Source organism: Epinephelus moara, chromosome 23 (genome assembly GCF_006386435.1).
Source record: "Epinephelus moara isolate mb chromosome 23, YSFRI_EMoa_1.0, whole genome shotgun sequence".
Lineage (NCBI taxonomy): Eukaryota > Metazoa > Chordata > Actinopteri > Perciformes > Serranidae > Epinephelus > Epinephelus moara.
This window is the reverse complement of record NC_065528.1, coordinates 12,037,070-12,064,339: the sequence shown is the minus strand read 5'-3', so window position 1 is coordinate 12,064,339 and position 27,270 is coordinate 12,037,070. Positions and strand designations below refer to the sequence as shown.

The 27,270-nt window shown below is 42.7% G+C and overlaps 2 protein-coding genes across 2 annotated transcripts; both read right to left on the bottom strand.

Moving 5' to 3' along the window:
- Positions 1–160: 160 nt before the first annotated feature.
- On the bottom strand, positions 161–19,902 carry kdm5a (lysine (K)-specific demethylase 5A). The gene is given in 30 exon segments (XM_050036551.1): positions 161–1,173; positions 1,175–1,182; positions 5,861–6,337; positions 6,531–6,751; positions 6,921–7,068; positions 7,168–7,296; positions 8,318–8,476; positions 8,556–9,116; positions 9,220–9,399; positions 9,511–9,649; positions 9,754–9,932; positions 10,031–10,207; positions 10,368–10,488; positions 10,646–10,796; positions 10,879–11,003; positions 11,124–11,305; positions 11,744–11,938; positions 12,038–12,157; positions 12,267–12,429; positions 12,642–12,823; positions 13,402–13,560; positions 13,724–13,843; positions 14,056–14,214; positions 14,310–14,401; positions 14,516–14,594; positions 14,876–15,061; positions 15,695–15,865; positions 15,998–16,120; positions 17,968–18,045; positions 18,762–19,902. Coding segments are annotated over 30 exon segments (5,265 nt in total). The 5' UTR covers positions 18,909–19,902; the 3' UTR covers positions 161–839.
- A 788-nt stretch (positions 19,903–20,690) lies between these two features.
- Positions 20,691–26,508, bottom strand: LOC126385043 (aldo-keto reductase family 1 member D1-like). The gene is made up of 10 exons (XM_050036550.1): positions 26,328–26,508; positions 25,504–25,670; positions 25,241–25,408; positions 24,976–25,092; positions 24,778–24,855; positions 24,342–24,464; positions 23,960–24,069; positions 21,254–21,419; positions 21,056–21,138; positions 20,691–20,972 (listed from the first exon to the last, which is right to left on the bottom strand). The coding sequence occupies exons 2-10, from the start codon at positions 25,600–25,602 to the stop codon at positions 20,930–20,932; spliced, it is 987 nt and encodes a 328-aa protein (XP_049892507.1). The 5' UTR covers positions 25,603–25,670; positions 26,328–26,508; the 3' UTR covers positions 20,691–20,929.
- Between the last annotated feature and the right edge of the window lie 762 nt (positions 26,509–27,270).

Sequence of the window (27,270 nt, the reverse complement as noted above, 5' to 3'; positions counted from 1 at the left end):
GTTTAAAATAAATAAATAAATAATAAAAAATAAAAATTATCACCAGAAAAAAATCTCACTTGCCTCTCAGGGCTTCTGTGAAAATAATGAATAAATAAATAAATAAATAATAATAATAAAAAAAAAACATAAATTAACAAATAGAAAAAAAACATCACAATTATTGTCAATCATTTGACTAGGAATAGTTTATTAAAGGTGAGAAAACAAAACAAAAAAAAGCCACAATCCATTTGTTTAATTGCTTAAAAGTATGTACATTATAAATAATTCCACTACAATACAACCATTTGTGTTTCCTAGTCTGGAGTCCTACATATTGAGATGTTACTGTCTGACGGGCCAGGCGGAGGGCGGAGGGCAGAGGGGAGCGGATCAGGAGGTCCAGTAAAACACCACTGGGGACACATTTGTTTACTTGCCTGTTAGCACTGAATACGACAGCTGGAGTAAGTGGGTTGTGACTGTATATTAGTGTACCGATGACTTGTTATTGTTCACGGGAGGACCAGGAAGTAGCTGGTGGATGTTTCTAGACCTAAGACTGTTGTAGGAGCACTACGTCTTGTGTGTTTACTAACAACCTTTCAACAGATCTTAGCGCTCCAAGAGCACTGTGCTGAAACCACACGGTAACAGCAGGACTCTTCTCTGTCTTGTGCTCTTTAATCCAGGCAGTTGCAGAGACGCTCCAAGCTCGTTCGTAAAGGGCTGTTCTGTCCCTCAGATGCTGTACAGTCTTACAGGTTGAGAGGTTGAAACACTAGCCTGGACACTAGCTCTTGTGTCATGTTCATTGTGCGAGTACTCAAACTCAGTCCTCGGCTGGTTTTTAAGCGCTAACTGCCCTGCTGAGGCTCTTGCTGCTGCTGCTGCTGCTGCTGCTGCTGCTGATGTGACGCTGCTGGGTTTAGATGAGAGGCCGAGGACGTGTGAGACCACGAGGCCACGACGGATGCCGCCGGCAGACTCTGCACGCCGCACATCGAAGTCGACAGCACGACCACACTCTCCTCTGCCACCTCCTCCACGGTGATCCCACCTCCTCCGCCGCTCACCCCTGCGGCCTTCCGGGAGCAGTCCATGCAGATGTAGTCCTCGTTCTCGGCCATTTCGCAGGAAACGCCCACGCACACCTGGTGGAACCACTCGTCGCAGCCTCCGTCGCACTGCCCAGTCCACCTGGAGACACACACACACACACACACACACACACACAGGCAGACATGTGAGTAAAGATTAAGAGAGGTAACACCCAGGAAGCATTGTGACAATTATTGAAAACAAAAAAAACAAACCTTGGCAGTGACAAAAGAAAATTCAGGAAAAACATTTTTCCTGTGTAATTTCTAACAGTTCATGTGAAAGCTACAAGTCACTCATTGTGTGATTGATCTAATGTACTAGAGCTCCAGACTTCAGGTGCAGTCAGCCTAGCTCAGAGCAGCACCTTCATCATTTCATCACCTCTCCTCCACCCACAGAGCTGCGAGCCTCCCCGTTCCTCTGCTCTGACTGGCTGCCCTGTGGGACACACAGGTGAAGGAGACTGGCCACTGGTTAACTTTGCGGACAGTCTTTGTCTGCAAAGTCATTTCCCGAAAATGACCACATCGGTGTCTCCTGTTAATACGTTATGTGTAACTCTCTTTAAGGTGTTCCAGTGCTGTTATCAGCTGTTGATATTCAATAAAGTTCCATGATGTTCATTTTGAAAAGTGTTTGTTATTAACTCAGGAAAACAAAAAAAGACCTGTGTCATCCACCGGGAGACACCTGGGTGTCTGTAGGTTTTCGATGGTTTGCCAACCTCCTGTGATATCAACCAGAATTGACTGCCTTTCTAAGCGAAGCAGGGATGTTGTTACAGAGGGTCAAGGAGTATCTAACTGACAAGGTCAACATCTCAGAGGACAAACAGCATGGCACTGTCCAAGAACAGCTACACTTTAAGACAGCATCATGTCTGTTTTCATTTGGTCAGTCTGCAATAGAGAGGACTTCACAATGCAGAATGAAAAGCTGTATCAAGCCTGAGGAACTTCTATGACGGGACTGCTGGTGGGAGCAGTGCTCACAACTTAACGGACATTTTTATGACAAAAAATGCCGAACATGAAAGTAGGGGCTGGGTGATATATCGACTATACTTGATGTATCTTGGCTTTTTCCACCCAAGTTGAAACTGTCACATCATTTTTTTAAGCCATCAGCATGAGACTTGCTTTGGTATTTAAGTTCTCTTCCTCTCACAGACACAAAAAGACATACAAATATGATTACATCACACGCACTTTGTCGCCCATCCAGACCACTCTCTTGACCAATAGTGCGTGAGCAGCTGAGCACTTGTTTTTGTATGTGCAGGGCTCAAGACCGCAACCATTTAGTCGCATTTTGTGACCATGGAGCACTAGTATGACTTGCAAATAAAATAATATATGAACTGGAGAGCTTATAGTTTGTTCCCACTCACAGCTTTGTTTGTTCAAATAAACACAAGAAATTTGTGCTCTAGAGAAAGGACTGGCGTAAGCCCTATGATAAGCTATTATGGCAAGGCTTAACTATACAGATATACAGATACGATACTACCTTTCCTAGCACATTCACCATACCCTGTTTCACACGCTACATAGCATAACTCCAATATAAGCTAAAGTTAAAGGAGATAGAGAATAAATCCTCACGTTTAATGGCGACGCTATAACGGCTGCTAACATCTATCTGGAAGCTTCAAGATCACAGCAAAAACACCTGCACTTCCTGCCCAAGATCAGCTGGATCTTTCAGAATAAAAGCACCAGCGGTTCTGCTTTGATTGATTTTATTAATACTATTAACAGCTCTTTATTTCACTTTGTAATAACAAAACTTTAACTTTATCATAACAGTACTTTGTTTAACCATCCGGTCCCACTCGGACGGAAAACGTCCTTTTCAGTCATTTTTCAGTTTTTATTTTTTGATAACTTTGGCTGTGTTCATGCATATAGCGTGACATTTGGTCAGAAACCTTATTTTTGGTGATATTTTGAAATTTTAAAGCCGCTCCTAAATCAGGCCTAAAATACACAAATGGCAACCTTTTACGACACCTCGCCCTCTCGGACGAAATCCGTCCCCATTGAAACCCATTAAAACGTCATTTTTTGATTCCCCTTCAATGTACGTAAAAAAAAACGTGATTTTTTTTCTATCCCTGGCAGTCAGGTTGGTTAGAGAGACCCAAGAATGGTAAAAAAAAACAAAACAAAAAAAAAAACAGATGGGGCCAATTTCCATTTTTGGGGCCCTGCTGTCTCTTCAATACAATTCCTGGTTTGGCACTTGAAGCACTATAGGCCCCTAACAGGGTGGGCAAATGCAGAGTAGATCAAAAAATGGTCTTGCTGTGCTCATAAGGATGTGACAGTGTGGTCTGTATAAAAATACTGCAATATTAGTTTGTGTGCGTGTGTGTACATGGACTCAAAATACACAATGTCAAATCCCTATGTGAAAATATAGCTAAATGTAAAACCATAAATTCCGTATTTGTTCATCACATCCTCATGGCAACGTAGAAACATGAATTTGATTATATTAGTCATGCATTCCAGAGTTAGGGGATTAAAATGGAAGTTTTTACTAAAATCCAGCTGAATCATACATTTTCTCCTGCTTCCCCAGCAGAGCAATCACACACTAAATAATAAGCAGTAAAATTGCCTGTATTTTTCTTCTATGTTTTCATTATTGTGGTTTGGGAGCCATTGTTGCAAAAAAAATAAAATAAATAAAAATTAAAATAAATGCTAGGTTAGTGTTGATATGGATGCCGGTGTTTATTGAAAAATTGAAACTGCACAAAAAAAAAAATAATGCATCAAAATTGGTGTTGTTATTAATCATTCCCCAGACTGTGATAATTAGAAAAAAAAAATTCCATCCAACATTTATTATATAGAAAGTAATTCATAATTCATGTTTTTTTTCATAAAAGTAACAGTGACTTCATGTAAAGAAAATGGCATATAAAGGGTTAAAAAAAAAAGTAATAATATATTACTATTAATAAAATATTAATATTTAATATTTTTATGGTTGTTTTTCAACAAGGACGAAAAACGTCCCGAAGGGGACAGGTGTGATTTTTTATAAGGGGGACCGGAGGGTTAACTTTATTGTAAAAGAGCCTTATTTAACTTAAGTATAACAGTATCTTATTTTGCTTCTTTACAACAATATTCGTTTAACTTTAATAAATAGTAGCTACTCTAAATTTATTGTAGTCGTTTATTTACCTTTTTTATAACAGTATTTTAACTTCATTATATAACACTTAGCTACTTTATTTAACTTCACTGTAACAGTAGTTCATTTTGTAGTTTTGTAGTAGTTCAGACAGTAGTTCAGTTTATGATAGAGCCTTAAATATTGTGATATCTTTTATAGGCCATATTGCCAAGGCCTCTATGTAAGTTGTACTTTAAAAAAGAAAGGGAAAAATCAGGCCTACTAGGCCTCTAAACATAAAGATAACTTGTGTGGACACACATCTAATCATTACATTAATCTCCCAGGTGTGAGACATCTCAGCCTATACTGGTCTTTTGATATAAAAATTTCAATACAAGGGTCTGTGTGAAAAGTCAATGCTAAAGTCCAGCCCCAGTTTCTCATAATGAGAATCTGCATTTCATAATTGTCATGTCTAAATGTGAATGATTACAAGAGGAAGTTAGCTCAGTTGTGTCAGTGTAATATCTGACATGGCTGAGAAATATTTGTAAAAGTGTTTATTTGCATATTTTACACGGATTTTAACAATGCACATCGCTTAGAAATATTTTGAAATTTTGACTGGTGCTAATACAACTGATAAACTGATTAGTTGTTTGACAAAAATAATCAAATTGGCAACTTTTATTTTTTATTTTAATTTTCAAGCAAATATATATTCTGCAAATATATTTGGATTTTGGACTGTTGGTTGGACAGAGTAAGGCATTTGAAGACATCATTTTGGGCTTTGAAAACCTATGATGAGGCTTTTTTCACTTGTTCTGACATTCTATAGGCCAAACAATATAAGAGTCTGCGGTTCTTGAGAAAGACTGAACTCAGCGTCCAAACAAGTACAACCCTTGTCAGTGCTCCTCAAGATTTCATTTTTGTTTCATAACTATCAAGACATAGCTCTGCTCCTCGTGGACGAGGACATCAAAGAGGGAGATTAGCCAGCATAGGGTTGTGTTTGTTTGTTTCCCATTTATAGAGCCAGATCTGTGTATGAACACCAGATTTTTATTCAGCAAACAAACACTGGAGAAAATATTTGCTGAATTTGACAAAAAAGTATATTGGATTATAATCACTGACTGCACCTTTAATCAAGAATGTAATTGGAGAATTACTCAAAAATGTAAGTAATCAATTGAAGCAGTTCTCGCCTCAGTGGGACATCATGGAGTATAACAGTTTTACTATGTGATTTTGAATGATGTAGCTAAAATGTCAATATGGTAATATCAGTCATCACGTGTAATTTGTTCATAACCCTTGTAAATACATGGCTTTTAATGTGAATTTTGAAAATTATATATGAAACATACAGAACTTTGAGTTTTGACAAGGTGCACAGTCATATGGTCATCTCTGACCTCTGTTAATTGCTAAACTGTAGCTGTGTTTATCATTCATCTACGATTCCCCCCGTGTGCCTCTTTTACTGCAACACATCCTCTTTACTACACAATCTCAAATCTCATGTGCTGAAACATATTTGTGGGAAGAGACATGTTTCATTATCAAACCACAAAACTCAGGAAAATCTTTTTTCACAGGTATTGAAACACAGCAATGTTGGGGTCCTCACCTTGTCTTTACATGGTCTCTGGCAGTTCTTGGCAGCGCACACTGCGTTCTCGTCGTTTGAGTCCTCAGCCCCGGACCAGTCATACTTCGAGGGAATGTCAAGGATCTTCTTCTCCTTCCTCTTCTCCAGCCCCTCTCTGATAGCCTCCGCCTTGGCTGCTGCTTTCTCCTTTCTTTTCCTCTCCTTCTCCTCCTTGGCTAACCGTTTGGCCAGTTGCTTCATCTCCCGGTTCTTCTCAAGGTTGAGCTTGAGTTTCTTCTTCTTGGGTTTGCCCCCTAGACCCAGTTCCAGACCCACCCTTTTCAGCTCTTTGGACTTGGCCGGTCGCATTTCGCCCATTGCTGAAGCCCCGCCGGCAGCGGCAGCAGCAGCCATCAGCATGTGGTGGTGCTCGGCTCTTTCTAACTTCCGTTTCCTCTTCTTCTCTGAGTCCTTCAGCTTGAGCTTCAGAGGCTTCTCCATGAGAGAGTCATCAGGCTGTAGAAAAGGAAGATGAAAAGAGAATTCTATTTGTGATTGTGTACTTCTTACCAGCATGGTTTCCCTAATTTGACCTGTATCTGTTCATCTATTCACAAACCAATCAGAGCAATTTATTCAAACCCAGTGTTAAGTCTATGCCATGGGGTCCAGCTGCGTAATGAAGTTGCATAATGGACGACCTCCCTACCTCCATGACCTGCAAGAATCTCTCCTCAGAGGGAGGGTGCGTGGCCTGCAGGATCCTCCAGATGTGCTGGGTCTCATCCAGGGACACCTCCAGCAGGTCTCCCAGCATCATCAGCTCCTCCAGCTGGGCCTTCGCCTGCGGGGACAGCTCCAGCACTGGCGGCTCCAGGCTGCGAGGTACCAGAGGGGTCTTTCTGGGCTGCTTTCTGGGCGTGCCCAGGTCTGAAATGTAAACATGTTGAGTATGAGATGATGAAAGCACTTATTTCAGAGGCACAAACAAAACTGGAACCTCTCAGAGGAGTGTGATTAAAATGAGTCTTACCAGTAGACTCACTACTAGTAAGACTCAAATCAACATGAGTAATCATAGTAAGTAAACGTGGCTCACTTTGCACGCAGGACTTGGAGGCTGAGGAGTAGGCGTGTTCAGCGCAGAAGGAGGGTGTGGCAGTCGGCCACATGTGACTGACCACCTCCTCAGACTTAACAGGAATCTCCTCATCACAGAACAGGTAGGGCTTCACCTCGCCTGGGTCCTGCAACAAAGCAGACACCAACACAGGGGAATTAGAAAAAAATAAATAAAACCCTGCTTGCTTATAGGTGTCTTAAATAATAACACTTGCCCCACATACCTTCATGTCATAACCGTAAGTCTCCCTGATGTCCTCGTCTGAGTCCGTCTCCTCGTCATCGTAGTCCATAGACTGGCGAGGCGACGCAGCTCGGCTGAAACCTGACTGCTGGAAAGTCTGGATGTGGCCCTGAGGACGGACAGGAACATACAGCTGCTTCAACCACAGAGGTTTTCCAGCTGCACGTTTGTTTTCTGTCTCCATCACTAGCAGCCCTGACTGTTTCTTGTTGTCTTAATAAACTACTCAAGCGTGAGAACCACGTTTCTGCTGCATCTTGAGGGCTCGTTTTTGGCAGTTTGTCAGAAACTTGGAGGAAATTATGTCTTTCATTGAGAAAAAGTGACTGTCTTTTTCCTGTCATGATTTCAGTGTGCAGCACCAGTCTCAGTTAGCCAGCTTGAAGAAGACAGATTACTGTGAGGCAAAGTACCAAGGGAGTAAACCCAAGATAAATACTGTACGCAGACTACTTGATTATTTTAAGGGAATTACTACATTTGTATAGGAATGATTCTGTTCTAAGCTTTTTGATCCAGAAAAGCGTTTTCCCCAGAATTATATTCTATCAAAATGGAATAAGATAAAATAAAAGATTGTATTCAGTGGCACTGTTTTTAATATGTTTATATAATCTGTGTATATAGTCCTTTTAAAATGATCAAGCTCAGAGTCTTAGAAATAAACAAAAGGGTTTCAGTCCCACAGTGCCTGGCATTGGTTGTCAGGTTCACAACAGCACTATACTGAAAAAGCACACGTGCATTTCCTTTTCCTTAAAATCTAAAACAGCATGATGCTGAATAAAAAAAGCAAATGCTTTGCCTGAAACATTCAAAGGGGTAATTAAAATATGTAAAAATAAAAGTTCTGTAGCTTTATTACATCTATGAGAAATCAAAGTGCCATCTGTTGCCTGTATTTCCCTCTATTTCCTCACATTTTAGACTCACTGCAGTCTTGTGGTCCATTTCATGTTTGCACATTAGTGCCCTCTTCTGGTGTATTCCATACTTACATTCAAAGCCTGTGTAGAAAACTACAACAAAAGAACTATAGCCCCCACCTTAAAACAGGATTCCTTGAGTTTCACTGACACTGTGCTGTATTAGAACAATGTAAAATCATTTGAGGTTAAATTCCAAAGTACCTGCAGGTCAGGGTTGGCAGCAGCTTTCTGCAGCTCTGCATTGATGATCTTCTCAGTTTTCTCCCGAGCAGCCTGCTCCACCATGCGCTGGCTCAGCACAGACAGCTTTGCCAGGGCCGAGGACAGCTCCTCCGTGGCCAGAGCTTGACGCGCTCGGTCCTGGGGTGATAGTTACATAGTCACAATACAGCAGGTGATGGTTGTAAACTGAGATTCTATAATCAGTAATGTTGATTACCTGCCAGCTCATTGCCCTCTCTGTCAAACACTGGAGAGCTTCTCCTTCTGGAAGGCGCACCGGCAGCTTCTGCAGTGACACCAGCAGCGACAGGATGGTCTCTAATCTCGGCCTCCTCGACCGCTGACACAGCGGACACAGGAATTTGGAGTCCTTGCTATTGCTCTGCCAACCCACACCCAGCTTCTTCTGAGACCCCGTCTTAGGCAGAGGCACGCACGCTCCGTGGAACCAGTCCTTACAAAGCTCGCACTGCAACATGAAGCCGCTGGCCGTCTTTCGACACAGGCAGAACTTGACCTCCTCGATGCGGTCGGCCATAGCCATCTTGGCTAAATTGGCAGCGCGGAGTGAGTGGATGGCCTCTACTTCTTTCTGCTCTTTGGCTTTGAAGGCTGCAACGACGATGGAAGGATCTCGCACCTCTTCCAGGCTCTCCTCCAGGTCGCTCAGTGTGTCGGGGTCAAAGCCTCCTCGCTCCTTCTCCATGAGCTCCTTGACCCGTTTCCTCTTGCTCTTGCTGTTGCCGTAGACCCCAATGTCTACGCGGGGACTGAGGACCTGCAAGAAGAGGCGTACAGGATAGCAACAAAATATTAATATGAAAAGTTTATATTCTGCTTACAGTAGGCAACTCAAATCAACGTTTTTCATGGTGGCCCACCTGGAGCAGCGTGTACGTGGAGTTCTTTTTGAGAAAGGTGCGAGCAGTCCTCTCCCTCCAGGCTCGAGCTGCTGCCACCTGTGACTCCACCTGGGCAAGTGGATCGAGCCGGACAGGGATGGAGCGTCCCCTGGCGAGCAGGCTCTCCAGCTGCTCCAAGTAAGCATAGCTACTGCCACTCTGTTTGAGGGGGAAACACAGAAGCAATTAAAGATCGCAAAGAGGAGACATATTACTTTCGATATGGGTTAGAAGGGCATCCAAATCATGTAATGTACACACAGACGGTACCTGAATGGCTTCCACCTTCGATGTCCACTCCTTGGCCTTCTGTAGGGCCTCTCTGAGGGCCAAAATATTAGGAAGGTAGGCTGGGATGTTCCTCGCTTCCAGCACAATGCTCTCCAAGGTCACCATGCTGTGTCGAGGTCTGGGGTTTTATGGAGGACAGACAGGCATGGGATTATCAAGCGTAGCACCAGTTGAGGTGCAGACATGCTCATGAAATCTGGATTTGTATGCGTTCAATCTTACCTGGCCTGCAGGCAGGCACGGGCCTTATCCTCCCACCTCTCAGAGACAGTGAGGATCTCCTGCAGCTCAGCCATGGCCTTCTCCACGGCGTGGTGGGGAGCCAGGCCCACCCCAGAGTCTATCAACCTCTTCATCAGCTCCAGGGTGACGCGGTGAGGCTCGGCCAGGGTGACACGCACCTGGGATATGATTAGGAAAGCGCGTGTTATATGAGGACACTATTTCAAGAACTCCCGTCAAACCACACAAACAGGTTGTGGGTGTTCTAAGAGCTCACCTCATCAAGCCAGCGAGCCTGCTGAAGCTCCTGCTTCAGTCGGGGCAGCTCCGGCAGCTCCACATCCAGGCCGCTGCCCAGGTCCAGCAGCGCCTGCAGCTTGGAGGAATCGGGCATCTCGTCCGACAACGCTACCTGGGCTCGCTCATGGAAGTCCTCCACATTCTCCAGCAACTCCTGGAGACATGAGGGGTGACACATTGAGAGAAAAGAAGTTTTAACAGTCTTTCAACAGTACTCATGGTGGAAGCTTTTATAGGAGGAAGAGGGAAAAGGAAAAAGACGAAGGTGTGAACTGTATTTCATGGGTAAGTGCACAGGTATAGAAAGTACTCACTTTGACTTGCCGGGCCTGACTGATGATGCAAGGCAGCCTATACAGCTGATCCACGAAGGCTTTGAGCTCATCCACTGTCAGTTTGGTACGGTTACGACCGCTCTCAGAACGCAGACGGCTGCTGCAGACACACATGGACAAAAGAGTGATGGTTTAGTTCATCTTTGAACCTAAGCAAATAAAGAATTGAATTGAAAATGGGGAAAAAAAGTCATAAGCATATTGCTTTTCTTTTCTGTGGGATTACATGAAGGCTTTCTGTATTCATGTCCACTGACCTGTGCCTTTGTTTGCGGCTGAGCAGCAGCTGAGCAACAGAGGAGCAGGTCTCGGCCTCTTTGACCATCTCCCTCAGGCGACGGAACAAAGATTTCTCGGGATACTTCCTGTCCTCTGCGTCCTCCAGCAAAACCTTGAGCTCAATCAGATCTATAAAGACATACAAAACAATCATGCAATGGCACAAAGAGATGTGTAACGTGTGTATCTTGTAGTATTTTAAGTTTAAAACCTTTCTTGTTTTTCTGGTCGGCAGCCAAGGCCTCTGAGACCCTCTTTGCCCACGTGTCATAAGATTGAGCCCGCGTCTTCACCCCATACAGCATGGACGGAAACTCCTCCAGGTCATAGCGATACCTGAAACACACCATGCAGATATCCACTTCAGAATATGGTGTATGTAGGCCATAATAAATTAGATTTCTCGTCGGCGTGCTGTACATATCTGTACTATACATAAAAGGTCAGATCTCTCACCGGAGACACTTGTTGCCCAGAGGACAGTCGCAGAGATCTGCTGCATGGTTGAGACAGACCAGTCTCTCAGGGCTGCAGGAGCAGGTCAGCGCAGACAGGAAACAGGTTGTCTTGCACTTGTAACACTGGCGCTCATCGTCAGGTAGAAGTTCAAACACCTCCTGCTCTGAGGACAGCACCCCCTGTGGATGAGGAGGAGAGAGAACTGATGATGCCATCTCAAAGCATACTGAAAATACAAAGCTTGCCATTTGAGGATGTTAATAATTATATAAAACAGGATTCCCACATGTTCTCAAACATCAAATTCAAGGACTTTCCAGGCCCAATTTCCTCCAATTCAAAGACCCAAAACAGCATTTGAGACAAGGATCAAGGTTAATTACTGTTAACTTGCGTTCGTATATATTCAAGCACGTTAAATTACCCGTATCTAGTTATGTCTATTTTCAAAAACTTTCAAGGCCAACATTTTTTCCCTTCAGACTCACAAACTTTCAAGGCTTTCAAGGACCTGTGAGAACCCTGATTAAACTACAGGTATGGCAAGGGTTCAAAGCCAGCTAACCCTTAATCACCCACACCTTCTACATGCAATTAAAAAAAAAGAAGATTTTTACCATTTCTTGGACAGCCTGTCTGAGTTTTGTCTCCTCGTCTATCATTTCTCCCATTTCCTTGAATACGGCGGCGGCGAGCTCCACATCCAGACTCTCTGGATCGGCGGCCATCTTGCACAGCAGCTCCTCGTGGGAGAAGACGCAGTAGCGGTGGAGGCGTCGGTAATGGGCCACACACTGTCGCCCCATAGGTAACTAGAGAGGGGCATTGAGTGAAAGATGAACACACACGTTATACAGAGATTTTTTTTTTTTTTTTTTTCATAAAGGAAGAAGTATTTGCTCTCCCCTCACCCAGTCAGCGGTGCAGAAGTTAACGGCCTCTGCAAAGTTGTAGCCCTGGTTGAAGCCGCTGTGATAGGCTCTGGGGAAGGTCACCACAAACTCGCCTGCACACTGATTGGTCCTGTACACCTGAGGGGGGGATATGCACATGCTATATGTGACTAACACTCAACATGTGACCAATATCTGATCAGAGCTGATATCAACCCCACATAACATCATGGCTCAGACTACATACAGGAACGCCATGCTCCATGAGGATATTGGGGTTCATGATGGTGACCAGTTGATGGAGAAGGTCAGGTTGGGAGTCAAACAGCTCTGGAGCCAGCTTTTTCATTACTGCCTCCAGCTGCTCTGCTGCAGAGGCTGGCACTCCATACCAAGTCTTCGGCTCACCCCTGGAGAACACAGGAATACATTAACATTAAAGATACTGATGCTCTTTTCCAGGTCGACACGCAAATTGAACAGAATGAGGTTTTTTTCTATAAGCATGAATGATTCAATATTTTTACTTTTTTAATTGTCAGCAGTATTTTAATTTTACTTTCAATACAGTAATTTTTGTTACCATCAGCATGCATATGTTAGAAATGTAATTAAGCCTCACCAATGCAGGAAGTTGATGGAATAACTCCAGTGGTCCTCGATGTGCCAGCAGAAGGAGGAGAAACACATGCCCACATAGAGCCAGGGCACTTTCATACCCGAGATGTCCACATTGATGTGGGCGAGCACCGACTGCTCCAGCACCGGCATGTTATTCAGGTTCCAGCCTGAGTTGGCATACTCCTAACAGGAGAGGGAACAAAGTACTCTCTTTCATTTAAGGGAAAATGTTGTGATTTTACTTAATGTAGTGCCATCATGTAAAAGAGAAAAAATATTTTAGGGAGATTTGTTAGACAGAAGTCTGACAAGTAAAATGACCCAGGTAATGTCTCTGGGTCACAGGGGAATCTGCATCAAAAGTACTTTACTAGTTATAAATTAGAGGTTGGCACCAACAGGACGTTCTGTGAACTGTCATAATCGTATATAATTTATTACAGTCAGTCTGATAAATACATTTATGTATTTATTTGAGTATTTAAGTATGGGATGGAGTAGTAATTAATTATAATAACTGGCTTTACCCTGCTCCAACCTTTTGTCATTATATCAGCCTTCAAGCCCTCTATCAGTTGACACTTTAATATAGCACTGATAGAAAATATCAGAAATAACCAACTGGGGTTTTATTCAAACTCAATGTGACATGCACCTGTTACACATTCTCAAAGTGTTGAAAATTAATAGTCATATTCAAAGACAAGATGTGAAAAAATAAACACCTCTTTGATGGGGGTGAGAAGTTCTTTGAAACATACCTCCTCATCTCCCAGCAGCCTCCTTTTACCGTCCCTGACAGGAAACCCGCTGCCCACATCCTTGGAGCTGATGTCGGCTCCGTACTCCACGATGACGTCCTCCTCGATGCTGCTGACCAGGCGCCAGAACTCTTTCTCCACCAGCTCTGTGGGGACCATCTGGGGGCACAAGGCCGAAATAATAAAATCACCCTGCCTCCTCTTAGCACGGAAAAACGCAGCACATTTAACTTCTAATCATTAAAGCTGAAAGTGAGACAGCCAGTGGATGGAAGGACACATGTGTAACAATACTCTATCTCATTGCGTGGACTTTACATACATGAACAGGCATGTTGAAATAGTCAGACTTGAAGTGGTCAGCCATTTCTCCAAAGCTCTGCAGACTGTACTCCCTCACTGCCTGCTCGAAGCCAAATGCCTCCCGGGGCTTACTGCACTCCTGTGAGGGAAGATGGACGACACATTCAGTGCACTGGGAATTTACATCATGTGCACTACACATAAGAGGGTTAAATATGTAATAGACAGATGAGAAAACTAATAACTTACTAGTTGTTTGAGGAATATAATCCCTAAGCAGGACAGTACCGTTCATTTTTGCATGTGCATTTGTACATTTGAGGTTCTTTTGATTGGCCATTTATGCCTTACCTCAGCAACACACTTCGGGCAGCGCCAGTCCCCCTTGGGCACATCCTGTAGAGGTGGGATCAGGCAGAAGGTGTGGTAGCTGTCGTCGCAGCCGTCACATAGCAGGAGCCGGTCCTCTTCATCGCCCCGTCCACACACCAGGCAGAGGTAGAGGTCGATCTGGGGGATCAACACCACAGAATATACAGGGATGGTCACACTCAAGATACGACAAACCATCAACCATCAGGGACACACAGTGAACTGACACTCACAAAGTTGACCTCCAGGGTCTCCTTGCGTGGTCTCATTTTGATGGCGAAGGCCTGGGCTTTGAGGTGACGCTGCTTCTTGTTGAATGCGTCATCTAAGCCAAAGAGAAAAAGTGCCGGTGTGAGAACAGAAATACTCACAGTAACACTGCTGATTCAGAATGTCTGCCCCATGTAAAAAATACGGGTCAACCAAAAATAATCCTTACCAGCTGATACAATCTCCAAGCCGACCATCTTGGGACTTGTACCAAAGATCTTTAGACCTTTTGGCTCCTTGTTTTCCCTCTAGAAAAACACAACAACAGCAGCTTGTAAAACAGAGCGTTCCTGCTAAAAGGCCAAATGTTAGACAGCCTCTGGGGAGTGAGCCTGCCGCAGCTGGGAAAAAGGACTGGAGAGGGATGCGGAAAGCAAAGGATGGAGTGTTGGGAAAAAAAAAAAACACTTCCTGCAAATGACTAAAAATCAATACTGAGCACAAAAAGGATGCATTTCTGAACTAACAGTGATGTTTTAAAATTTTTCATGACACATTTTTGCACCACACATTTTTTTTCCTTGTTTACCTCAGACTTGAGGCGCCTGGAGCGTCTCTCAGGCAGAAGCCGCTCTTTCGTCTGCACTGCATCGCCCTCCCCATCTTTCTCCTTCTCCTCCTCCTCATCTTGCTCCTCTTCCTCCGTTGCATCTTCACCAACTCCCTCATCCACCTCTTCCCCATCATCTCCTTCCTCATACAACCGCTGGATGCCCTGATAGATGAATGCCAAGAACAGTATACAAGAGTATGCATAAATTCAGGTTAACAACAACAGTGTGTCTACATGTTGATGGGTGTCATTCTGGGTTTTCTGAATTCTCTTGTGCAGCAGTATAAAGCATGGACAAACTGTGTTATGGTACATGTCCACAGGGGTGTTTTTGGATGCAAGGAGTCGTTCCGCTTCCCAGCAATGGACGCCTCATGGGCGTACCACATGGTACGTGAGCTGTCTGTTCCCAAATTTTTAACCAAACCAACATGGTGGCTCGTTCAGAAACTTCTCTTATACCAAATAACAACTATTTTCTTCATAGAAAGAAAGTTTTGAACATGTTTCTGAAAACATCTGAAGCAAGAAATGAGCCAGTCATTTGCTGAATCTATGTTCATTCTAGACTGACAACGGTTAGTTCAAGTTTTGCAGGAGTTTCCAGACGTGGCAAGTCGTGCTGTGCCAGATTTGCATTAAGCAGCCTAGATCCAACTTCACACAAATTAGGAACGGACAACCTGTCTCTTAAAAAGCAACGCAGCGCTAACAGAGTGCAGTGGGAGGTGTGGTAATGACGGATCCTGTGGACACACACCATTTGCTTATCTATGTTAAATGAGCGCCACTCACAGTCAGCGTGGCCCCAGACTGGAAGAGTTCATATGGATAAAGGATCCTCTCGTAATGGGAGCGAAGCAGTGAGCCGGTGCCTTTTCCGGGTGGGAAGCCCATCCGACTGGCCACCGTGGACCACCTCTTCTCTTTACACACCATCTCAAAGCCGCCCTCTGATGACACAATCTGAAACACACATGTGTCCAGTATGAGCATTTTCACCAGCATGAAAAATAAAATCAACACTCAACAGCCAAGAGCAAAATAAACATCAAAACCAACAGCACATAAAAAAAATCCAAACAGATGTAGTTTTACCTTGCTGAGCTGGTAGAGGTCCAAAACCTTCCTCTCCACATGAGGGAATCGGGTCTTGGATCCCTGCAGCTCCCAGAACTTTGCGATTTGATCCAGAAAGTTGAGCCTAACCCGAGTGAGGGCCTGGACAGGCAGGAGGGAAAGGAGAGAGGACACTAAATGCAGGAGCCCCATGTTCTGCTATTAGAAACACCTCAGGCAAAATTATGTTTGAATGGCTGCACTCAAATACACGACCATACTGTGAACCGTATGAACTCCCATATTAGAGCTGTCCTGCTGCTCTTGCTTTTGATACTTCAAAAAAAATATAAAAATGAGTAGAAGGCTTGAAACAGGCACATCCAAATCTCGGCAGGTGCAAGACAGAAGACACTGCAGGTGGAGACAGCCTGGATTGTCTGCTGCTGCCCGAGGAACATCTATCAATGATGAGTTCATTAACAGCACACCTTAAAGGAGTATTTCACCAACAAAATGACTAGCTGTATATCAGTTATCAGTCATATCATCTTGTTTCTGATAATCCGGTATAATTCTTAATATGATGTGAAAATTTCATATCATGATACATGCAATATTTTGACTTGCTGACATATTGACATCATACTGCTACCCACAGCAACAACAAGCATGGCTGGAAGCGGAATTACTCCACAGTGGTTCCACAAAGAGTAGCAGCTTCAGTAGTGTGGCTTAAACTTTGGCGTCCTGAATGTTTTATGTACAGCCCAGACTTCTCAGACTCTTTAAGCAACTTACAGCTCAGAGGGAACTCATTCAGTGGCCCCTCTGGCAGCAGCACAGCATCTCCCTCTCCTCTATCACCATGCACGCATTGGAGTTGCTGATTTTGTCATAAACCTTTGGTAATGTAAACCTATGTGACGCTGGCAGCTTGACAAAAAACTACATATATGTGACTCTGTACGATAGTTGTGGTATCATTACAGCCTGTCACAGGTTACAGCGTGATGGTTAGAGGAGAAATGGCAGAGCACAAAGGTCCAGGTGGAAAAAAAACAACTCAATCGTTTAGGGTTTTGCTACAATACAAGGAAATCACCTGTTGATTTATACTGTATATACAGATCCCAGGCTACATTTTTGTATTTGGGAACTGTTTAAACGTGTTATTTGTGTTGTTAAACTATTAATATTGTATACAGAATCTCAATCTCATTCCGAGTTACTGTTGTTGTTCACAAACTAAAGAAATGAGAGATCATTTTTGTTTCGTTTTTACTGCATGTTTGAAGGCAAACTGTAAAACTATATCACTGATTTTGTTGCATTAAATTAATAATATTTTTTTTCCTAATTTGTCATATCGTCAAGAATATCATTATTGCAAAAATACCCTGAAATATCATGATACTGGGGACCACATTTAACAACAGCAAAAAATTAATCAAAACATCTGTTTACAAGCTCTCACACAACTCATGCAGTGTAATCAAAGTCTGATTTATCCAGTCGTATGTTCAGTGCTTCCCAAAAACATGCATTTTTCCTAAAAAACAAAAACAAAAAAAACAACCCTCAGTAATAAAGTCTAGTTTGAGGAGAGCATAGACACGTTTCACTTTCAGTTCACTGGTGAAAGAAACTTGGATTATACTGCACAAGTTGTGTGAGAGATTGTAAACAGACGTTTTGACACAGACCTACTTTTGCTGTTGTTAAACTTGGTCCCAAATCAACCAATAAATGAATATGTTCATTTAAACACAGCTTTCTTCACAATTTCGTAATAACACAGCATGAGTGATTTACAAATGCTCATTTTGTGGGTCAAGTATTCCTTTAACACAGCGAACAGTTTTTGGACAGTTTTCTTTGTTACTCCCAGATGGGTCAATCAAACTTTAGAGTAATTATGATAATATCCAAAACACCTACATGCCTGAGACACGCCTTCACTCAGAACTGTTGTTATGATGGCTGATCCATCCTCTTGGCAAACTCACCTCAAGTTCATTTAGTCTTTGTACTCGAGGAGTGAAGCGGAAGTTGCGTACGTCGCAGGCGAACGGAGGCTGCCAGTCCTGATAGACAAGAAAATAGAGTCAGTATTTTGTCCCAGAACAATATTAACACATCAGCAACAGCACTGCAACTTGGAGGAAATCAGTGTTTTTCAAGAAAAAGAACATGAGCAGAGTTTATGACTGTTCATGCAGTCTTTTAAGTGCAGTTGAGCCTTTTTGACAGGACCAACTATGCATAAATACTGCCAATTTAAAGCTCTTATTATAAGTATGTCATTCTATTTCGAGAGGGTATTAATGCAATGCATGCCACATATACACCCTAACAATTCAAGGTCCTAGACAATTTAAATGCACTCCAATGGTTGCTTATATGACTGTATATAATAGCATAAACATGGGTTTACAATCTGACAGGAGGGACAGGCCTACATGTGGCCCAATGTCGCATCTTCGCAGCTAACCTCACAATCACTGGACTCTAACTTATTGTAACCGGAACTGTTGAATTTATTATGTCTTTCCAAAACTTTTCTGAGCTGCAAAAGAAACCCAGTGTCAACGGAGGGCAAAATATGGGCAGTTGAGTGCAAAGAAATTAAGCCTTATTTGACCTCTGTTAGAGTAATGGCAACTAGTAATGTCGTTGCCTCTCGTAAAATTCACGTAGGCCCTAATAAACCAGCACTACCTACGTAGGGATACGACAGGCAGATCATTGCAGACACGAATCCAATGTTTTTCTCGATGTTTGAAATGATATGTGAGTTTACCTCAGGGGGTCGGATCTTGCAGATGCCCGTTTTCTCTGCAATGGGTCGGATCTTGTTGATAAATCCTAAAGGATCCGAGAAATCCTCCCAACTCGGCTCAAACACCGGGCATTCAGGAGGGGGGACGAACTCAGCAAATGCAGACATGTTGGTGTGGTGCCGCTGAAACAGTCTTTAAAAATAATATGTGATTTAAAAAAAAAATGCACCGAGTTGAGCTCAACAGTCCATTGTTACTATTTCCAGTAATTTTCGTCTTGGGGAACTTCCTCCGTGTCCATCGTGATCCTTCAAATCTCCTAAATTACGGATGGATTAAATGACAGGGCATCCCAGTCGCGATGGCGAATCATAATCTGCTTTCCAAGTGCAGACATACAACAAGCGAGTTGTGAGTAATCAATGTTTTGCCATCATCCGTAAACAGCGGGCCAGGCCAGGCCGGGAGTCTTCACCACCACTCCCCTACCTGGGACGGAGGGCTGGGTTAGTCCCAAACGCCATCATTCCTTCTCTCAGACGATAACTTCACAAAAATAAACTCTGCAGGCAAGTCTTGGGCCAGGGTCAGTTTAAAAAAGAAGTTTGTAAATACAAAACACGCCGGCTTCAATGGTACAATGTTGGCTGTGAGGTTATGTTACGCAAGCTAACATTGCTACTGCTACGTCTCTGTACCTGGGTAGTGCATGATTTCTTCGTGATGATGCATTTCCAACAAAGTTATCCACGGCTGGCTAGCTCCCGAGGCTAGCTGCTAATGTTCTTTAGCTAACGTAATCACGCTCGCTCGTCAGACTCCCCTAAATAAACTCGCCCTCACGTTCACTTCTTAGAGCACCTGATAGCTTAAGTACCAGTCAAGCTGGACCACAACAGGAAGGAGGCTAGTAGTAGCGAGCGTGCATTGTTGACTGATGTCTTCACTCCGTGCCACAACCCCCATTCATTGAAGCATTTGAGGCAACGGAAAACTAGCATACAGCTAATTTCACTCGGCTAAAATCAGCTTAGCTGCCGCTGCTCATTGCGCAGCTAACATTGACGTTAGCGGAGAAAGTCGGCTGAGGACGACAGTCCGCCATGGTTTCATTGAGTTAGCCGGAATCACGTAGAAAAGGGCTTCAAAAGTTTTGCTTTGTTTCACCAGGTGTCCCTTTCCGTATGATTTAACGTCGTCTGAAGGTATTGTATCCGCATTAGCAAGTGTGCTAGCTACAACTAGCAAAGCTGCGATAGCTGTTGTGATGCCTTCAAGTGCACTCGGAATTGTTTTAATACTTCCGAGTTCGCAGGTTGCATAAACGCTTTTCCCCAGCAGGTCTTATTATATTAGAAACTCTTAATCACATTTCCACTCCACATAATACACCAGTATGCAATAATGAATATATTACTGTATACAAACAAATCATGGTATGAGAAGAACTGGATGGAGAAGGGAATTTCGTCATTCATAAATCAGTAAAATGATGATGGCTAAACACTGACATTTAGGTTGTGATCAAGGATGCATTTTGAAATTAAACACCAACATGTGGTCGCATTACTTGTAATAGCCCTTTTGGTGCGCCTGCAATCTATACTCCACGTTTGAGCAAGGATGTACATTGTAAATATATTTTGGCAGCCTTTTGGACCATTTTGACGGGTTACTCTCAATTACATAATTCCAATATTTCCTACGGCACATGAAGACAGCATTGATTCTACAGGGGTTTGCTGCAACGAGGGGAAAAAAATCAGCCAAATCTGTCATATAAATTGAGTTTATTGCTCAAATTAAATATCTTTTTTTTTTCACGAATATCCGTTTGTTACAACAATAATGGGTGATTTTATTATTGCTTGTGTCTCTGACCAACAGAACAGTTTTATACAATAAAACAGCCATCTTCCACTTCCACCTCAGACGAAAAGCCATTGAAATTGCATCAAAAAAGTGTTTTTATTTGTACTTAAATCATTCACAAAGGCTTGTAATAAAACACAATATTATAAAAAAAACTCTCTGCTTTATTAACATTGCATTAATCAATAAAGTAAAGCATATATCAGAAATACTTCATTAAATGTATTATAAAAGTGCTACAAAATTCTTCCAAGGTAATGTTGTAAAACCAAAGTGAACAAGGCAGCTGTGATAAAAGTCCTGACACCTGTGGCGTCTAGTATTCATCATGAAATGGATACTCTGGGTGATCAGACCACCTGTTGAGTCAATAAAGAGAGATAGTGATTATTTATTTATGACAGGAACAAGACATCACTCAGACAGTATGAAGTACACTCACATGAGAAGCTCCACGAAACGGATATTCTTGTTCAGTCCTTCAATTGCCTTCATCTCGGCCTCAGAGAGAGAGAAGTCGAATATCTGCAGTGTTAGAAACACACCAATTGCAACATGTTTCACGTGATACTTCCTGTTTTTCAGGGTTACCTTTTGCAGGATTTACACAGCAGTCCAAACTGATGGTGTACGAACAAACCTGAAAGTTCTCCTTTATGCGTGCAGGGTTAAAGCTCTTCGGGATGACCACCACTCCCCTCTGCATGTTGAACCTCAAGGCCACCTGGGCTGTGGTCTTGTTGTACTTTTTAGCAATTGATGCCAGAAGCTCGTCTTCCAACAATGGGGGGCATTTAAGGTTGACCCTGTTGAAATGATTGGCATTTTACAACGTCACACCAAATTACTTTTACACACTTAAATGCTAGCTTTCAGTTACAGCCTGGAACACCATGATTTGTATTAGTCACAAGCTGCACATTCTGTGTGTGCACTGAAAAAATATTTAGTGTCAGTGCACAGTTCTGGCTTTGTCAATAGGAAACAAACAACGTGGTCTGGACAAGCTCACAGAGCACTGGCACTGCACAGCACAGGGCAAAGTCCGTGGATGTATAAAAAGGAGGGCAGTGGGAATGAGAGGGATTGTAAGATGAAGCTTCTAAAGGAGCACTGACAGGAGGGGTGCATTTGTTTGGGTGTTGAGTTCATCTCTTTCTCCAGATTTGCAGACTCCACCTTTAAAGGTCCAGTGTGAAGGATTTAGAGGGATATATTTGCAGAAACAGAATATTATAAAGTAAATGTGTTCTCTTTTATGTATAATCACCTAAAAAGAATAATTGTCGTGTCTTTGTTGCCTTAGAATGAGCCATTTATATTTACATAGGGAGCAGGTCCCAAGCCCCAGAAACAGCACCAGGCTTTGAGGCAAATTTTAGCTGGTGGCCAAATGTGGAATTATAACGTTCAGGTCAAAAGACATCTGTAAATTAGTGGATACATTTTTTAACATCGCAACCCCAACAAAATGACTTGTTTCACCTCTGATAACATTCTGAACATCTGGAAGAGCCACATGATTCAAACATTTTTATTACTATTCAAGTTAACGGAGTGCTAAACCAGATGTTAGCCGCTTAGCTGGCAGAAATTTGCTGCTTGGCTGCAGTAAGCCTCTAGCACGCTTGCCGTATGAGCCCCATGATGTGAAAAATATGGGTGATTTCATACCACAGAAATGTAGCTTTTTTGGCATCATGCACCCTTGAGGAAATTTCATAGGAATCAACGAGGCTCCACTTTCAACGCTGCATCCACTTCTCTTTATACATTCATGGCAGGTCCTCGTCCACAGAGTCCGCCATGTTGCACCACTGTTTTTCTACAGTAGTGCAGAACAAACAAACCACGCACTGGCACTAGATAGGGCAATTTGCAGTTAAGCGTCCGCCACCGTTGTTAGTAGCAACAAGCCAAACAGCTCCAGAAAAACAGTTTCTTTTAACATGACACTGCTTTTTTCACTGTTTTTACGAGTTTAAATCACCTGGGGTCGTATTCACAAAGTTGCTCCTCATGATGGAATTCTAATAAAATTCTTAAAATTGTGACGTTTTCTTAGAAGTTAAGACTAGGACTAGGAAAAGTTATTCACAGAGCATCATAGACATTAAAAGAGCTCCTACAGTGAAAAACGGTTGGGAGGAGGACTTTTAAGAGGCTTACGAGGTTCTTAGTCAGAGGAGAAAATGGTGGAAACTCAAAGAGGTCAAAGAAATATTCTCCAAAAGCTGGATGACAGTGAGTGATGACTTGAGTCTGTCTCAACCTTCCATCAGCAGAGTGACTAAACATACAATGAGATCACTTTCAGGGTCAGCGGTTCATTTCATTTCCACTGGGTGTCCACACCCTGTAGGCTCACGAAAGGGTGTGTCTGTGACAACCAATCACATCTGTTAAAAGAATGCATCATATCTAGCAATGGGGTCAACAAGAACTCCTCACTAAGTTCAAAGTTTCTGTCTATTCTTTGCTCACAGAACTTCCCTAAGTCACTCCTAAGCAAGGACTCCTTACTAGAAGTTTTTAGGCTAAAGCCCTCTCAGAGTATTCTCTGAAAGTTTATGAACATGGCCCCTGGATCTGTTTGTTTTGGAGATGAAGAGACCTCTTCATAGCCTGAGTGTCAGACTGAAGCTCCCAGAACCTTCAGTCTGACATGGCTTCCATTGAAGGCGATTTACAAGGGGGAGGGAATTTGATTTTTTCCCTAACCAATCAGTAGAGATCAACGACTCCATTAGTATCCATGCCTCGGGGGTGCCGAAAACAAGCGAGCATTGCCCGTTTAAAATGTCTCCGTCGTCGTGCACGCCCAGCTGCATCGCCGTTAAATCCAGTTTAGCAGCTTCCTTAATTTGGTCCTCCATTAATGCGAGTAGTGGCGAAATACCTCGATAGCATCGTTAATGTGGTCTGTAGGATCTGTAGCGGTCGCCATTGTTGCTATCCTCACCAGTTACCCACCGGCGTACAGCTTGACATCAGCGTGGCGCTGATTGGCTAATCGCTAGACCCCCGGCGTTCATTGGTCCGTCCATCGTTTGGACGAGATAAATCGCAAATTCATTGAAGTATGCCAGACCAGAGATGCAAGCCTACTCAGTTGAGTGGGCGGGGTCTATGGTCTGGAGCCAGGCTAACCTCTTCAGATAATTTAGCACCCACTGAAAACCCTCCTGAACAAAGAACACTGAAGGCATCCCAACCGGGAGTGTTCGCCTGCCATACAGGAGAAGTTCAGGGAGTTGCAATCTCAAATCCTCACAGCTAGATGTCACTAAATCCTACACACTGTTCCTTTAACTGAATGTAATAAGTAGGCATTTCTCTCCCATACCAGGATGCATCCCTAGATGTCCCCAAAGGGCTGTATCCCACGATGACAACATCCTTCTGCCGGCAGTACTTGAGCAACTTTGGCTGAGTGAAATACGGATGGCATTCAATCTGTGTTGAAAAAAGCACAAATAGTGTTGGTTAGTTGGTGGAGATAGACTGAATTCTTCCTTAGTCATTATTTATGTGCTAAGCCAGTTTTCTTAAAGGCATCTCTACACCTTTGTGTAATCATATTCTATCTGTTTAGCATGATACTAAGTCACTGACTTGGGGGATTTTCTTGTGTTTGTCAGCCATTTTCTTTCTGTCTATAACCAAAAGTTTAATTTTTTGATTTTCCTCATCTCCGGAGCACGGGTGTATTATTGTCCTGTCTTTACCTGGTTTGACACAGGCTTGTGTTTCAGCCCAGGCTTGTTGAAGATCAGCTCCAGTTGTCTCTTGTTGAAGTTGGACACTCCGAGAGACTTTATCAGCCCGGCATCTTTACAGGCCTCCAAAGCCTGTCCAGAACGTAAAGAACACAGCCAGGGAGCTGCACATTAGACTTTGAACCAACACTATATATAAACACTGACAAAGTATACAGCAACGAGGTTTCTGACCTTGAGCAATTGCCAGCGTTATTATCTCTTACTGCATGTGTCATTGACCTATAGGCATTAGGTTGAAAACTAATATGGCTGTAAATGAAAGGCTGTGCAGACTTTAGTGGAAAGAAGAGGAATAGTTTTCATTCTAAATTATTAAGTTATAGTTAGTGTTCTTCACAAATGAGTTACCAAATCAGTAAAAGTGCATGTCAACATATCTCACCTCCCAAGTCGCACAGAGATCTGTCTTATGATAAATGTACTTCCCATTCTCATCTCTGGGGTAAAATGTATCTCCTGGCTTCAGAAAACAATAATATCCAGTTAGGGGAAATGATTTTGGCAGTAATTTACAGCCATGAGTATTGATAAACTTGAATATAGAAATATCTTTTCAATGTGACATTAAATGCATGTATACCTTAAAGGCTGTGGGCATCTCCACAATATAGAGGTCAACAAAATCCAGCTGCAGCGTCTTCAAAGTTTTCTCCAAAGCAGGTCGAACCAGTTCTGGGGGATGGAATGTGTTCCACAACTGCATAAACCGTGCAGATAAACAGCTGTTAGATGTTGCAAAAGTGTAGCATTCACTTTGTAGCCATGGAGTAGGCTGTGGGGGAAAGTTCCCTGGTCAGGCTGACACAGCTGTCAGCCACCCACACAAACAAGTGAACTTTACAAACCTTCCCACAGTAGAAGATGTCCTCTCGCTTCACACTTCCATCTGCAATTTTCTCCCGTATGGCTTGTCCCACCTCGTGTTCATTGAAATAGACCAGAGCCCCATCTATGTGTCTGTATCCGGTTTCAATGGCCAATTTGACAGATTCATATGCAGTTCCTTTTGGGGTCTGACAAAAAAGAAAAACACCTCGTGAGTGGTCACAGAGTGAAAGTGAAATAGTTTTTGTGACATGCAAGTAAGGTTTTAATTTATGTGCTTTACCTTGCGGGGGTCCCCATAGGTTCCCAGTCCTATCAAAGGTATGCTGTTTCCATCACTCAGAGGAATGGAGTGACTCTCAGTTGTCAAATCCATGCTCATTGAGGTGTGAGTCTTCTAGGCCAAGCTTTCCCAGTGATATTTATTGTGTCCTTAACACTCAAATAAACCTAATGGTGCAGGTTGACACAGTTAAAGAAACTTGCCTTGCTGCTCTTTGACCACAACAAAGACTCCTCCCTGGCAGAAAGAGATCCCTCCCAGTCCAACAGTGGCAGGAGGTGAAATTCTCATGCACCAATCGGAATGTTAGATCGATCCAACGATTATACTGCTGCTATATCTCTCACGCACTTTATTATTTTTATACCTTACTGACGTCTTTTTATATTTATATAGTCTGTCCTTTTTATTGTGTTGTTATCTTGCCGAGGGTACTACACGTATTTTCGTTGTGCAATGTACAATGACAATAAAGTCTTCTATTCTATTCTATCCCCAGACCCTGCAGTTTTCATGTCAAAATGACCTAAGCCATGAACATCAGTCCTGTCCTATGTGTCATGTTTAACTCATCAATCTGGGGAGAAATTAACCCAATATGCTTCCAATGGCACCGTGGGTAAGTGTGCGTCAATGATTACCTAATTACACTTTGAATAACAGCCGTGTAAATTGCTCTGAGTGGTCCCTAAAATTAGAAAAGCTCAAATAAGTGCAGCCATATATCAAATAACTTACAGTGATAAGACATTTATACGCAAAAAAAGATATTTAATAATTAGCATTTGAATTATTATTCTCCATATTTAAGAGAGGTTTCTCACCGGTGTTCGTAAATGCCAAATTTCAACTTCTCTTTCTCACACAATAGTTCCTGAAACTACAGTTTCCTCTGTTTGCATCCCGGATGCCTTTTTGCACAGATGTAAATCGCTCCACAGCAATAGGCTCGTTCGAGATGAGCGAGGCCTGCGCAGATTCGATCACCGGCGATGGTTTTGTCTCCACTTCATCCCGACTTGCTCTGACGTATTACAAAAGTGGACGGCGATAAAACCGCGAGAGCCAGGCGGCTGCAATACCAAGAGGCGAAGCTCCGTTGAATTTTTACTAGGGGCGCTGCCGCCATTTTGGACTGTTGAGCTTGGACTGTTGCGCCCAGACAACATGCAAGATGTCAAGGACAGAGGAGAAAAAAAGTAAAAGAAAACAGTGTAGTGCAATTAACTGCAACAGCTACCAGTGGAACACCCCGCACCTGGCCTTCCACCGTTTCCTGAAGGATCCCGACAGGTAAGAACTCCTGAGGTGGAAGTTTTGAAGTGTTATATAGCCTATATATATATATATATATATATATATATATATATATATATATATATCTGTATGGCCTCTTGGACCATTTATATCAGAACTGATTAGCATTAAAATATATCATATTAAAATAGCCTATATATTATTATTATTACTGTCCCCTTAGTGTACAAACTAAATAAATCTTTATTCCTGACTATGTGACGTCGCCATTAATGTGTTTCTAGTTAAAATATTGATTTTTTTATTTTTATTTATTTTATTTTTTTTGGTAGATTGGCTTATGGGGTGATTTTGAAGGAGTAATTAAGTTAATCTTCTCATAAGTGGATGTAATATGTAGAGATGCCATCTCGGCCGTTTTTCCTCGTTTTGTTTTTTTTAAAGTCTATATTCTGCTTTACAAAAACGTGAAAAAGCAGCTGTGACCAAGCTATCACGAGGTGAGTAGCA

Excerpts from the sequence above, each read along its gene's own strand:
- LOC126385043 (XM_050036550.1), bottom strand. The coding sequence starts at position 25,602 with ATGAGCATGGATTTGACAACTGAGAGTCACTCCATTCCTCTGAGTGAT. Across the intron at positions 25,409-25,503 it reads CCTATGGGGACCCCCGCAAG|ACCCCAAAAGGAACTGCATA; the intron begins GTAAAGCACATA and ends CTTTTTTGTCAG. Across the intron at positions 20,973-21,055 it reads CGTTTCGTGGAGCTTCTCAT|GTGGTCTGATCACCCAGAGT; the intron begins GTGAGTGTACTT and ends TTGACTCAACAG.